This window comes from Alexandromys fortis, unplaced genomic scaffold (genome assembly GCF_014885135.2).
Source record: "Alexandromys fortis isolate MF-2015 unplaced genomic scaffold, M_Fortis_MF-2015_v1.1 scaffold_78, whole genome shotgun sequence".
NCBI classification, from domain to species: Eukaryota; Metazoa; Chordata; class Mammalia; order Rodentia; family Cricetidae; genus Alexandromys; species Alexandromys fortis.
The window spans coordinates 3,140,365-3,155,553 of NW_026067977.1; the positions used below are offsets into that span (position 1 = coordinate 3,140,365).

Consider the following 15,189-nt stretch of genomic DNA (forward strand, 5'->3'; position numbering starts at 1 on the left):
CTCTCTCTCTCTCTCTCTCTCTCTCTCTCTCTCTCTCTCTCTCTCCATATATATATGTATATATATGGATAGAGGAATATATATGAGATATGTATATACTATATATATGGGATATGTATATACTATATATATGTATATAGTATATATTCTCCAAGGCTGCTTCTTTTCCTCTACCCTTCTTATTTTCATAGCACTTGGTTAACATCTTGCATGTTGTGTGATAATTTCTATAGAATGTGGAATCTACATAGTTCAGGACTTTGTCCTACTCACAGGTCTCAGAATCTGGACAGGGTCTGACACTTGGGTACTCTGTGAAATTTTTTGAACAAATATGGAAAGAAAGGAGGAGAAGGGAAACAGTAGGTATTACTGAATGTATTGTGAGCCAGGCCCACTGCAGAAACCTTGCATATGATAGTTTATATAATTCTGATATTCCCACATCGCAGAGAAGGAAGTCAGAGAGTTGAGGAAAAATTGTCCAAATCACAAAGTTAGGAAATGACAATTCAGCACGAAGCAGGATTTGAACCCATACCTATTCGGTTCAGGTGGCCAGCTCCTTCCACTATACAACTGAAGAGCTGACCAGGAGAGTTTCTGGTTTGTAGGTAGTACCAAGCGACGAAAGCATGTGTCTTGATACTCGGGATTTTCACCCACACCTAGCCACGCTGAATTCTACAGCTGGGCTCTGTGTGGCTCCTAAGCGGTTACTGTGTTTAAATGGGCAGAAGCTTAACACCTCGCTAGACTTTAATGGGTAAATGACGATGAAAGAATGAACAGATAGGTGGAAAGAGAAAGAGATGGGAAAGGAAAGGATGGGATTTGTACACACATTGTCTATACTGGAAAAACACTTTTGCTTGATTTCTTTTTCGAATGACGTAATTTGGTGGAGTGGAAGGCGTGTGCACCAGTAATGCGCAGGCCCGAGAGCAACTTTTTGAAGATGGGTTTTCCTTCCACCACATGTGTCGTGGGGCTCAAACTCAGGTCAGTAAACAGGTTTGATGGCCAGGATCTTCGCAGCCTGAGCCTTCTCTCCAGATCAAGTTTTTCTGTGTGTTTGTTTGCTTTGCTTTTTAAGTACAGGACAGAAAAGAGGTTGAATGTGTGTGATCCTACAATCTGCGTGTTCTCCTTTGCTTCCTCCCACTGAAATATGGGTAAAACATGCTCTTGTTTGTTTATTTGTTTGTTTTAACAAACCTTGAGATTCTCAGTCCCACGTGTATCTGTGCACATGGACAGAAAGAAGCCCCAAGCTTTTTCAGGCCAGCCCTGCATTCCGAGCCCATTTAGCACTGGCACAGGTCCCAGTGGCTGCTCTTCCAAACCCCAAGGCAGAATGAAGCTGCTGGAGTCGAGTGAATCTGCAGATGGGATGATGTGGGAATACTGGGCAGAGAATAGTAGCGCACGCAGGACTCGGGGATGTTGTCCAACTGCTCCCCAACCAAAGACGGCCCTCTTCAGTCTCACACCTGCTCCACTCTGAGAAAAACCAGATGAGGTCAGGCTTATTTTGGTTTGGCTTTGAGAGTCCTCACATAGAGCCCGCGCTGTTCCAGGAGAAGCATCCTCCCCTCTCCCCCACACTCCCAACTCATGTGACGCTCTGGCGCCCCGAAACTGGAGAATGGGCCTTTGCTGGGCACTTTATACAGTGCAGGTGATCTGGGATGAGTAAGCAACAAGAAGCTAGTGGGGGGGGGGGGTTCAGTTGACTGTAGTTAAGCCTTCCCTGTACAGAATTAATGAAGACGTGAAGATTTCGCAAATGGAGGGGCTGGTAAGATGACTCAGTGGGTAAGGGCGCTTATCGCGTAAGCCGAATAATCTGAGTTTGATCCCTGGAGCCCTCTGTGTGACACAAGAACCACACAGCATATGAGCCCCCGACACATTGAGCACGTACAATAATAAAAATAGTCCTACCCCGTACATCAGAACCACAGTACATCTCGAAGCTTCTCCCCACCATCTTGTATCATCGGGGTTAGATAGCCTCTCACGGGCACCCATTTTTAAATGAGCTACCATGAAAGCCAGCACCATGGAGATACAGTAAGGACTCTTACACGATAAAGCAGTCAAAGAAAGAGGACGTGGAATCTGCTAGAGAAACTGAAAGGCTTTTTATTCCCATTGCCAGCCCGGCTCTCTGGTAACTTATGCTTTGCAAGTTGGGGTGGGGAGTGTCATGTGAGCGTCAGTCTCTGTCCACACCTAATGTGACTTGTTCGCCCTAGAAAGCCAGTTCATCCCAAAGCGTCAGGCTGTTTGAAGATGTCTTAGAAGGTTCTGCAGAGTCTAAGCTACATGCAGCAGGCCAGAATTATCCACCCAAGCTGTTTCTGCTTGGACAGCCTCTCAGGAAGAGATCCAGCACACCATCTTGCGATGCTGTGGGCTGCCAAGGCATCGGAGTGTTCAGGGTGCCTGGTTCCAGGAGCTCCCTCCTGCTGCTGGGTACCCAAGCCAGGCACCCTCTCCTCCCCATCATCTGCCGCGTTCTGGGCTGGCCCTCACCCGGCTCTGTCTCACCCCTTCCCCACAAGCATCCTAGGTCAGGATATCAAGCTATTAGCTAACCCCCCCCCCAATTTACCTATGAAGCAAATGAGTTTGAGTCTGTGTGCTAGCCATGTGGCTGCAGGCAGAGTGGGAATTTCCAAGGCTGAATGCTTGTTTTGTAAAATATTCCAATGGCCACAATATGTACTTTCTTCCCAGACAATCTTATAATTGTAAAACAGACACAAGACACATGTAAAGTGACCCACACATACTTGGTGCACAGTTACAGACTGCTTTTGAACTCACCGCTGTGTGACATCCCATAAAACATCCCCCTCGCCACACAAGCTAGTTTTCCATAGCCTCTGCTATCATTAGTAGATGTGATTTCTTGTCAGAATTCGTTGTTGTTTTGTTTTGGGGGACCTTGCACTTACGATGCAGCCCCATCCACCCCAGCCCCCTGAGTTCCCGGATCTAGTCTGGCTCAGTTATTTCATAAAGTTCAGCCCAGGAGGACCAGGCTTCTGACTTTCAGTGTACACCATAGGACAGAGAAGTCCAAACCCTTCGTTCACAAACGGGAGGTCTCTCTATGGGCAGGACACCCCCTCCTCCCCTTTCTAATAAAAGATGATACTAACCAAGAGAAAGTGAATATAGAGGGCAGCCTTCTCTTTCTGACCTCCAAAAGGGCACTGTGTGTGGGGTTCTTCTCAGTGTGTATGTGGGGGGAGGGCTTCAGGGAGTCTGCCAGATTGCATCTCCACAGCTCTTGAGAACAGAACTCTGCTAAGAACATTAGGAAAGGGCACGGCCTAGCCCCATGTTAATAAATAATTAATTAATCAGGTTATTTATTTATATGGTGCTGGTGATTGAACCAGAGCTCTGTTCACGCAAGGCAAATGTTCCTTCACTGTGCTTCCAGACCCAAATATTGCCTTAGGATTAATTTTGTTGTTAGCGCGCTCTCTCTCTCTCTCTCTCTCTCTCTCTCTCTCTCTCTCTCTCTCTCTGTGTGTGTGTGTGTGTGTGTGTGTGTGTGTGTGTGTGTGTGTGTGTGAGTGTGTGTGTGTGTGTGAGTGTGTGTTACTGGGAATTAAGCCCATTTGTTTTTTATCATGAAATGCTCTTGTTAGTGTAAGATGGATAAACGAAAGCCCTGACCTCCAGGGACAGCCTCCCTCATTCTGTCACACTGGATATCACCCAAAGCTGTGCAGCGAGAGAAGGTGCCCACGTGTCAGAAGCTGCATGGAGCAAAGGTTCTCACTGTATGTGGGCCTAGGGCTAGCAGCATGGGATCTGAGCAGAAAGATCCACTCTGGGGTTCCAGCACTTGTTGCTGAGTGAGAAGTGCTGGGTGGACTTGCGGGACTGTGTTAGCACCAGTTTCCCCTGCAGGAGATACCCATGTATGCTTGTGGTCAGGACAAGGTTTAGAATAGGGTTTGCCCCGCGGTGGCTTTTACAGGGAATACACCTCCACTAAGTCATGCTGGTAACAATTGGCTCTCGCTTCTTTTTTGAATAGAAACTTGATGATCAAGGAAGCTATAACTTGCTCAGCTCACAGCTGGCCACCAGCAGAGCCAGGGCGTGGGCTCAGGTCCCTCTGGTTCCCTCTGCAGAAGTGGGTTGCAGTGGAGGAGAGATTCTGGAGCAGCGTCGGGGCTGGACTCTCAGTGGGGTTGTTTAAAAACTGTGGTGGCCGGGCGATGGTGGCGCAAGCCTTTAATCCCAGCACTCGGGAGGCAGAGGCAGGCGGATCTCTGTGAGTTCGAGACCAGCCTGGTCTACAGAGCTAGTGCCAGGACAGGCTCCAAAGCCACAGAGAAACCCTGTCTCGAAAAACCAAAAAAAAAAAATAAAAATAAAAAAAAAATAAAAACTGTGGTGGCAGACAAGTTGGTTAGTCTCTTGTTCCTCTGTTTTCTCATCTGCAGAGCTCTTCCTTGGGAGCCCCTCGAGAAGATTACAAAAGAAAATTCACGCAAGGCAGTTAGTGCAATGGTTGGCATAGTGAATGCCCACTCAGTACTATCTTTTTTAACATTTTAATCTAATTAATTGTGTTGTGTGTGCGCATGTGTGTCTGTGAATATGTGTATGTGTGTGTGTGTGTGTTCATGCCATGGCATGTATGGAGGTCAGAGGACAACTTTGTGAAGTCGGTTGTACCCTTCTACCACGTGGGTACTGGAGCCCAAATCCAAGTTCAGAGGCAAGGGCCTTTCCCACTGAGCCATTACACCGTTTCCCTAATTGGTGCTTTATTGCGGTTGTTTTATAGATGTTCAGCCTGGAGGGATGCAGCGAACACACAGCATCAGCCTTTGGGTCCCTGCTTTGACACTGGGTGGGGTGATAGGTCCCCAAAGTGCCAAGAAAATAAGAAGCCTCCCTCCCCCCTCAGCACTTTCAAGGGCTACCCACCGCAGGCCTCAAAAGGCTTCAGTAAATGCTTGATTCTCATAAATAGCTGTCCTCGTCCCCAGCAGCCTCCTTGGTTGACATAATGTGTGCCAACTGGCAGGCTATACATAGCCTAGGACTTGCTTGAGAGTGGCCAAAAGCGACAGGAGATACCAGAGATAAACGCGGGCTCTCGGGTTTCAGGGGACACAGTTTTGAGTAGTTTGACATGTTGCCAGATGGCATCAGGGAGGGACAGGGAGAGCAGAGCTCTCTGGCTCCTGGATCGCTTGGAAAGAACAGCAGTGCAGCCAGGGTACTGTTAGTGGCTGGCCTGAGGGACAGCGTCTTTGAGCAGAGATCTACAGAATTCTCCTCAGGCTTCTTGGTTTTGATGATTGCAGATTCTTGAGTGTGCAGAAGCCGCCTCTTTCAAGTGGCCCTCTCCCAGAGTTCTTGCCCCTAACCTCTTTCCCATCTTGCCTCCATGCAGGAGGAAATTCCAGCCTCTCCCCCTTGTGTTAGAGCTGATAAATTCTATGCAGGGGCTTGTGAGGCACACACAGACCTATGCAGGGACTTGGGAGGCACACACAGTCCTATGCAGGGACATGGGAGGCACGCACTGACCTATACAGGGGCTTGGGAGGCACACACAGACCCATACAGGAACTTGGGAGGCACACACAGACCCATGCAGGGACTTGGGAGGCACACACAGTCCTATGCAGGGACGTGGGAGGCACACACAGACCTATCGGATGCCCTGACCTCTGAGGCCCAGGGCAATAGCCCGGCAGCAGGGGGCACTTGTCCCTCTCACTCCCTTGTGCACTGACTTCCTTTCATGGACAAACTTCTGGAACAAGCAAGCCACACCTGCTCCAGCCTGTCCTTGCCACCCACTCGACTGTCCAGTTCCCTGCATTGGCGCCTGTCCCGGCTTTTCTTTACAAGGTCATCCATGGCTTACCAATCCAGGAGGGAGACCAGCTGGGGGTCCTGCCCCTTCTGGACTCCCTGGGACACCAGGTCTTAGTGACTCTGCAATCAGGGCACCATAGTGATCCTTTCATGCCTTTCAGCTTCTGAGCAGCTCCTCCTTGCACAGGGTGGGTGCTTCTTCAGGCACCTGTCTCCACGCATCTGCTTCACAGCCTCTCACATTGCCAGCTCTGGCCTGAGGCTTTGTCATGCCCCAGGCCCCTAAGTGGCCCAGCCTCTCACACCCTCAGCTCCTCTGGGAAGCTTTAGTGTTTTCTGTGACTATGAATTCACTACAACTCTATCAGTTCTGCGAATCTAACCCCAGTTCTGGAATATTCTCCTGACGTTACCATTTGTCCTTTGTTCTGGTTTTTGGCTGGAGACCCTAAATCACCTCGTGGCCCCTCTCCTTTGTTCTCTCTCGAAAGCCAAGGAAGAAGGCCTGGGCCTCGCTGGTACTAGAGCTATCTCTCTACTCATACTAGCCACCATATAAGGCTCTTCCTTCTTCATGGTCCAAACCTCTGTCTGAGACCAGAGTCATCTCCCAATCTGACCACGAGCCTGCCTGCCACCTGGATGCCCTTCCTTCCCATACCCTTCCTCTGCCTGGTCCGGGGGGTCCTTGGACTCTTTTTCCTATACATATTAGACATAGGACACTTCTTAGCTCCTCCAAATACAACTTGCTCCACTGAGCTAGCTTGTTCCGGTCCAGCCCTTGACATGTCCCCCTTCAAACCTACGTTGACACTGTTTATTACCTGTGGATGCCCTCACTCCTTCTGCCCGTCCACTGCCCCACTGGCCTCTGCTCTCACAAGCAGTCTCCCTTTTAATTGGTTCGTTTACTTGAGGCACTAATTTGGGAGTCAGTTCAGCTACCCTCCTGGGTGCTGGAGATAGCATGGGAGAAAGGCAGACAGAGACAGAGCCGGCTGCCTGAACACCGGCAGTAGAGAGGTGATAATTACAACCATCATATCCAAACCAAAGGAAAGTTGCAGAGGAAAATCTTAGGTAAATCAGGGTAAGCACCGAGTTGGGAGCAGGGCTCAGGGGTCACCTTCTAGAGAACTAGCATGTCCAGGTACACTACAAAGACAGCAGAATTGGTGGAGAACGGTGAAGGGAGCCTTCTAGATGGACCGGAGAACATATCTAGATGCAGGCTCCCTTTAAGCTGAAGAGGCAGAGGGCCCACCATGCAGGGCTGTGAGGGGGGATATTTAGACACACCCAAAGTTCATGGAAACCAAACCCACAACACTCCTCATGGCCTGCCAGGCTCTTTTTGGTTTGCCTCCCACTCCTGCCCACAAGCTCTCTCTCTCTCATGAGACTCCAGAGCCTTTAAATCTGCCCTGCTCTTTTGGCTGCCTCTCTCATTAACTCACCCTTAGCTAACGATCGTTACTTCTCTTTCCATTCTGATACCCTGGGCTTTCATTCTTGGGGATCAGCACACAATCCAGAACCATATTCAGCTATCATACTTTTGTTTTGTTTTTCAAGACATGGTTTCTCTGTTTTGCTTTGGAGCCTGTCCTGGAACTAGCTCTTGAAGACCAGGCTGGCATCGAACTCACAGAGATCCACCTGCCTCTGCCTCCCGAGTGCTGGGATTAAAGGCATGCACTACCACAGCCCAGCCTTCATACTATTAAGGAGGAAATCTACACTTATTAAGCATCTACTGTATGTGAGGACCCATGCCAAACACTTCATAGTTGTTATTTCTGTTGACCTTCAAAAGCTCAAAAGAGTCCCATGGTGTAGATATTGTTACTGCCTGTATTGTGCACTGAAGTTACAACACAGACTAGTGACAAAGAATACAGTCCAGGAATTGACACTAAGTCCCACGCTCTTCATCATTGGGGTCTAACAAGTATAGGTCACTTACTCATTTAAAGGTGGCATGCACACGGACCCGATCATTCCAACAGCAATGGTAGTATGAATACAATATAACAGAAAGAGAATGACATACCAAAAACATACACTTGTCAACTATTGAATTATTATATTGCTTAGTTATGTTATCTACGATATTATTTATATAGAATTTTGTTAGAAGTTCTTTTTGGGTAAAAAAAAAAAATCAGCAATGGCCAAACCAAATCCTAATGATTCTGAGAGAGTGAACAATGTTTCCATTCCAGGAGCTGCATATAACCGGCCAACAGATGGCGCTAGTTTCTAGGATGACCTCTCTGGAAAGACAGTGAAAGAACCCACCAAACTCAAGCCAGTCAGGAATGGCTGCAAGCTAGCAGGAGAAAGTCACAGTCACATATAGAAGAGTATTCCGATTTTCTGGGCATTTAAGAAACGTGGAGGCAACCTTTTTTCTCGCCCGGGACTCACAGTATTGGGCGATGATTGCTTCTTGCCTCTCTGGCTCACAAGCTCCTTGAACTTGTGATGTGCTTGGACCAATCCATCTGTGCACCCACTGTCTCCAAGGAACTGCACAGTTCACAGGAGACACTTGAAATGGCCACAGTGAGGAAAGAGTCACAGCACAGAAGAGATGTAAACCCAGATTACAGAAGGTGACGGAGCTCACTCCTGGGGATGGGCCACCGGCTTTCTAGAAAGGACAATCGAGTGAAAGATGAGCCTGGGCCTGTTCTGGGCATCCAAGCTTTGCTAAAGTTTGGAGACCTGAGGGAGAGAGGGTGAGTGAGGTGGCGTTTAGGGTGTAGGAGTGGGGTGATGGAGGAAATAAGCCACGTGCAAGAGGCAGCCGTCACCAGTTTGCCTACTCCAGCCTCCCCAGAGACTACCGGTCCTCAGGAACCCAGTCACACCAAGAGTTAGCTCAGAGGTCCCAGGTCTTCACCACAGCCCCTTCCTCATTCAGTCCCGCAGTACTCTTAGATGTCTGCTGGCTCAGACCGATTTAAGCTTGTGAAGGCTGCATGCTAGAGCTGGTGATGGCAACGGTGAAGCTCAGAGGGGCAGGCTTTGGGTTGAGGGAGGATGGAAGCTGGCAGCGATTCAGGAGGTACAGGAATCTGGAGTCAGAATGCTGAGGAGGAAGAGGAATAGGAAGAGGAGGAAGGTACACCTCACATAGTGGGGCTTTCTGGCCCATCTGTGATATAGGACAGTGATAGTTACTGACCACTCAGCCATATTCAAAAGTCCCATGCAGATATCAAGACAGGAAAGGTTATGTTTTACACGCCCAAGAGATGAACACATTTGTGCTTACGTAAAACAAACAAATAAATGTGGTGGTGTGTCCTGAGGAGAAGTTGGAATCAAACACTCTTGTTTAATTCTCCAAGTTAATTTCTCGTTCTTTCCTGATGTGTGTGTGTGTGTTGGTGTGTGTGTGTGTGTGTGTGTGTGTGTGTGTGTGTGTGTGTGTGTTGGGGGTGTGGATGTGTGGTACGTGCTTGTCGCAGCGCACATGGCACGGCACGCCTATGGAGTTTAGGAGGACAACCTTGTGGAGTCAGCTCTCTTTCCATCTTTACGTGGACATAATGCAGGCTGTGAGAGCTGGGTGGTGAGGGCCTCCAGTGCTCAGTGGACCGTTTCCTTGCCTCCCTGGATTAGTAGTACCTCCCACACTAAATGGAGAGATCAAAAGAGCCAACGTGAGCCCACAGCTGGAACACTGCCGTGTAACTTTCGGAGGAAACGCTGTGCTTTCCAGAGAGTGACTGACTGGAGAGCCCAGGCCTCAGAACCATGGGGTGTGGCTGCACAGTGGTGGATGAGAGCGTGGTTTCCTGAGCCCCACCCAGCTCTAGCTTCTCAGTTCAGTCGAGGAGGACCAAGAAGCCCCATTTTAACAGAGCCCCGGGTCATTCTTGTGCCGACTGAAGTTTAAGGACTACTGTCGAGACTCATGCTGGAGAAGAGGGGGGAATTTACTGTACTGCAAAGCTGGGTGTGGCGGCTTTGAATGATTGACAGGGGGACATTCATTTAAGATTTTGACTTCTGTAAATAGGACAGGGTGGCTTGCAATGAAAAAATAAATATTTGTTAGGAAAAAAGAACACAGCCTGGTCTGATGGATTGCATACAATAGCCTACACCCGAGAGAATTTGCAGTGATTGGCACGGGGACCTCATGGTGAGTCACAGCATTCCCAGCCTTCCCAGTCCCGGACAAAAGCCAAGAAAAGAGAAACGTTCTGGGATGTTCAGGGTGGCAGTGATTCCCCGTTCCTGGGGTCCTCTCTCCACTACAGGCACCGGGCATTCCTGCAGCAGATCGACATTTTGTTAGGACCCTTAGTCTCAGAAGGAGGGGCTGGTTCAGAGCCAGAGAAAAAGAGAAAGACTGAGAACAGATGAGAAGGAAGCGTGACTAGGCCAGGACAGATCTGCGCTCACCTCGGAGGACCTAGGAGGTCTAACTGGAAAGGGAATGGAAGGAAGAAGGACAGCGGGGGATACAACAGGGGTAGACACAGGAACGGAGGATGGAGCGAAAGAACAGTCACAGAACAGAGGGTAGCAGAACAAAGAGCACCCGCAGAGCCAAATAGTCCCCGAGTTTCTGGGGGAAACAAGAAACCCCCAAAGAACTGTAGAAGACACAGGATCAACCTGAAAACTATGTAGCAGAATGAAAAGGACAGAAAGAAAAAAAAGCTCCATCCGGAAGGCTGAGGTGCAAACAAAATGAAATAAAAAAAGACCAGGTAAGAAAGCAAGGTACCATCTTCAGAGCAGGACTAGAGTTCTCACTGGCAGAAGGAAAAGTGGGCAGAAACATAAGGAAATGGAAAGTCGGACAAATGGGAAAGGAAGAAACCTTTGCAGGTGGCATGATTACCTACCCGGACATTTCCCAAGAATTCCAAAGAAAGAAAAATTTCGTAGAAATAATAAATAAGTTCAAGGTTATAAGCTACAAGAAAAACATAAAAATACACTGATATATTCCATACTAGCGAGAACACAGATGTAAAAAATGAAAATAACCACCACAGTGTGAAAAATTCAAATATTTAGTCTGGCATGTTTTGATTCGGCTTGATTGGGAATTTTGCGTTGGCAGGGAGCTCACGTTAGGAAATATTCCTAACAAATACATGTGTTTTTAAAGTAGTATTTGGGTTCAAAGTGTAGCACAATGGTTCAGTGTGCATTTGTAAGGACCCAGGTTCAATCCCCAGACATTTCGTATTTCGTGGTATCCTCCTTCCGTCAAGGCCCTTTTTTTGGTGAGAGGGCAAGATGACAGAGAAATGGCACTCTAACATTTGAGAGTTTCAGGAAGCTTAGTTGGACACCAGTCTTACATATGGCTTCATCTGAAGCACGATTAATAAAAACTCAGAAACAGAAACTGGGATTCAACCTGAAGGTCAGAAGAGCAAAACAGCCAGTCACTAGCTCTTACCTCTACCTCAGTCCAAAACGGCGATCCTACCTCCAGGAATCTCAGAATGAGACTGTGTGAGAGCAGTCTCCTGTTTTATAATCTTCTCTAGTTCTGGGATTAAGGGTGTGCACCACTGCCTTCCGGTTTCTATGGCAAACTAGTGTAGCTACTAAAGGTGTGTGCCATTGTGGCTACTAGGATTAAAGGTGTGTGCCATTGCTGCCTGGTCTCTAAGTCTGGCCAGTGTGGCTCTTTTACTTTTTTGATCCTTGGGCAAGCTTTAATTATTAAAATACAAATAAAATAGCATTACATTCATCTCCTATGCTGCTGTCTGCTAGAATGTGTTTTTTTGTTGTTGTTGTTGTTTGTTTGTTTGGGTTTTTTTTGCTACCTCCCTGTCCAAGGCACCGATGCATCCTCCTGAACTTTAGGGTCAATGGTACCTCCATCCTCAGACACTTCCCCTTGTTTTTCCTCACTATGGGCTTCAGGAACCCTCCAGATGCCAGCGGGCACCTGCACCATGCCAGTCCAGGGGCAGGAGGCCTCCAGGCCTCAGGACTCCTTCACTCAAAAATGTGTCCCTGACAGTTTTGTTTGACAACTGCAGAAGGGCTCAAGGCTCCATACCAGGTGTCCACTGAGTGTTTGAGCACCCTTGGCTCCTTTTGGATTCTCTGCGGCCCAATTTTGTCTTCTCAAGGGCAGAAAGGGGCTTGTGGCCATAGATGTGTTTTTCCAGATCTTTCCCGTTAGCTCCCTGCTCAGATTCTCAGCATTTTGCTGACTCATCAGAGGTCCGAGTAGCAGAATGCGCAAAGGGTGCTGGCCCTGGTGCTTGGGATGGCTTCTACTGTCACTCTTCCCTTAACTCACTTCCTCTACCTGTTTGTCTCCAGCTCGTGGCCCAGGTTCTGGAACATAAAAACATAGGCTTTGTGATGGTGGATGCCAAGAAAGAAGCCAAGCTTGCCAAGAGGCTGGGTAAGTTTGTTATTTGAAATCCCTTAGGAAGAAACAAATGTGTCTGGAAAACAAAATAAGGCAGTTATATCTATCTTGCATGGTAACTGGATTATTTCCAAACCCATAAAATGATAGCGCATATGCCATTCTGGGTCAGAGAAGAGCCTGATAAAAGTAAACCTAGGCCTTGATCTAATGGTTTGGCAGGAATCATTTAATTTATCTTTCTATCAGTATCAGGCAGAGAGAAAGTGATGTAAGGCTCTGGGGCATCTAGACAGCTCCCACGGCATCTAGAAGCCCAGCTACTGCATCTTCGTGCCTCAGTGGCTTCTCTGGGCCTCTCTGGGAACATTCCAGCAGCACTCAACACAGGATGCAATTACATCAGAGTCTCCAGAAGTCCCAAAGTTAAGGCTGAACCCCAGCTGCAAAATTTCAGCCTGGATAGATTTAGGTGAGGCACGGTTAAGCGACAAGGCAGAGGGAGCGGTAATCTCTCATGTCAATATGTCATGATCAAGTGCCCTTTAAGATCCCCATTCCATAATCCCAAGGAGAAAGGGCACAAGGAACCCCGCTGGTTTCCAAATACCACCCCCAACACTGTCCATTTAGCTTTTTCTGCATGACCAGTGGAGAATGGCTATTAAAAATAGCAGGAGGTTATGAAACAGACCCTTTGAAGAAAGGTTAATTGCATTTGGAGTAGTAAGCACAGAAGAACAAAAAAATCTTAGTGGTGGTTAAATAGATATCTTCAGGTACATGCAGGTTCATTATCCCAGGTACATGCAGGTTCATTATCCCAGGTACATGCAGGTTTATTATCCCAGATACATGCAGATGCATCATCCCAGGCACATGCAGGTGCATCATCCCAGGCACATGCAGGTGCATCATCTCAGGTACATGCAGGTTTATTATCCCAGATACATGCAGATGCATCATCCCAGGCACATGCAGGTGCATCATCCCAGGCACATGCAGGTGCATCATCTCAGGTACATGCAGGTGCATCATCCCAGGTACATGCAGGTGCATCATTCCAGGTACATACAGATGCTTTATCCCAGGTACATGCAGATGCATTATCCCAGGAACATGCAGATATATTGCTCCAGGAACATACAGGTTCATTATCTCAGGTCCATGCAGGTGCCTTATCCTGGGTCCATGAAGATGCATTATCCCAGGTACATGCAGATGCATTATCTTAGCAAATTACAAAACACTCTTTCCTGTTTTATTTCTTAGAAGAGCAGACATTTGTAAAGATAAGATTTATTTTAGAGAAGACTACTTAAGTTGACACAGGAAGAACTCATGCCCGTGACGACTTACTGAGAATGACTGACATATCGATTTCCTTGGAGATGTCTTAAAAATACCTTTTCTGTCCTGAGCATAGACGTAAAATACATTCAACTCTTCCTAGAGTCAAAACTATTTAATGAGTTCTACCTCTTTCCCTGGCAGCTCATTGATTGTTAGCCTTGCTCCCAACCTGCCACTGCTTTAGTGAGTGGGTGGTATTTGGAAGAATTTTTAGTAAAATTTTAAAAAGTGCTAGTGCCCTAGAAATATTCAGACCTAGGCAGCACAGGCTGAACGAGAATTCACAAGAACAGACTGGCCAAGGGCATGACGGTGCTTGGTCTATCTAAATATGTTTTTCTCTAGGGTCAATGGTGGGATGAAAGCAGCTGCAATGCAGGTGTTGGATGTTTGGGGTTTTCATGATATGGTTGTGTTCTGCAAACCAGCCCCTTTACCCTCACTCTCCTCTCCTGATTGCCTCACTTCGGTCATGGCTACAATGGGATATGAAGCCCTACTTGGCCTCACTCAAGACAAAATCCCAAACAAGATGCTGACTGATGCTTCCTGAGGAACATTTAAAGATCAGATGCTTTCAGAGTCAAGAATATTCTATGTATCCAATGCTGGGGTATGTCAGTAGCTCCTTAGATGGGGTTCAGAGCAGCAGGCTGTGGCCCAGCCCTCCTGCTCCCGAGGGTCCTTTGTAGTTCCTTAGGAGACAGCGTTTCCTGGATAAAAGAGTTGAAAATGACCGATCTGAAGAATTAATAATGTGGTGGATTTGCAATAATGTCAATCTTGGCTATTTAATATTCCGGAGGCGTGGAGGGTACAGCGTCCCCGCAAGGATTTGTTAAAGTACAGCACTTCGTACCAAGGGTACTGGGTCAAAGGTGAAGCTGCTGTTTGCCCTCCCAGCATCAACCAGGGGCCCGAGTAAAGAGTTGTCCACACACAGACGCCCAGCTCTGTGTGAGAGGCTGGCCCACCCAGCTCTGTGCGAGAGGCTGCGCCCTGGAGAAAAGCACACCCCTATTGGTAGAGACTGTCCTCCTAGAGTGAGCACCTTCAAGCCCCGAGAGCAACAGTAGAAGACCCAGGCAGCTGCAGAGACCTTAGATGAAAATGGGTTCTAAGCCAGAACCAGAAGAAGTGACCAAGATGGAGTCAGGGATGGAGGTCATTCTAGGTTTAGAGAAAAGGAAAAGAGATGTTAAGCCTGGCTCTGTGCCCCATGCTGGACACATCCTTTCCTAACACCATACGGTGCAGAAGTAACAAGAATGGGACCAGGAATAAGGAGCCCGGGTCTGGCCAAGGTGGGTGGAGCAGTAGGGCTGACATTAGGTGATCAAGGGGCTTGAAGCCAGGCTCCGGTGACAGGTTGTTGAAATAGGAGCGGCAGGGCTGCGTCCCCGGCACCCGGCCGCCTGCATGACTAGTTTATACCCAGAAATAATTACACGGAAACTGTATTCTTTCAAACACTGCCTGGCCCGGCTAGGTCCAGTTTCTTATTGGCTAGCTCTTACATATTGTTCTAACCCATTTCTAATATTCTGTGTAGCCCATGAGCTGGCTTACCAGAGAGGATCTTAACCTGC

General features: G+C 47.9%; 1 protein-coding gene across 1 annotated transcript in view; it reads left to right on the plus strand.

The window, feature by feature from the left end:
- The window catches only part of Casq2 (calsequestrin 2), a 71,627-nt gene that overhangs the window by 9,943 nt on the left and 46,495 nt on the right, over positions 1–15,189 (plus strand). Inside the window, exons 2-3 of the mRNA XM_050157529.1 lie at positions 12,196–12,280; positions 14,504–14,643. Coding sequence (XP_050013486.1) covers positions 12,196–12,280; positions 14,504–14,643 — 225 coding nt within the window. The remainder of the gene's footprint in view (positions 1–12,195; positions 12,281–14,503; positions 14,644–15,189) is intronic.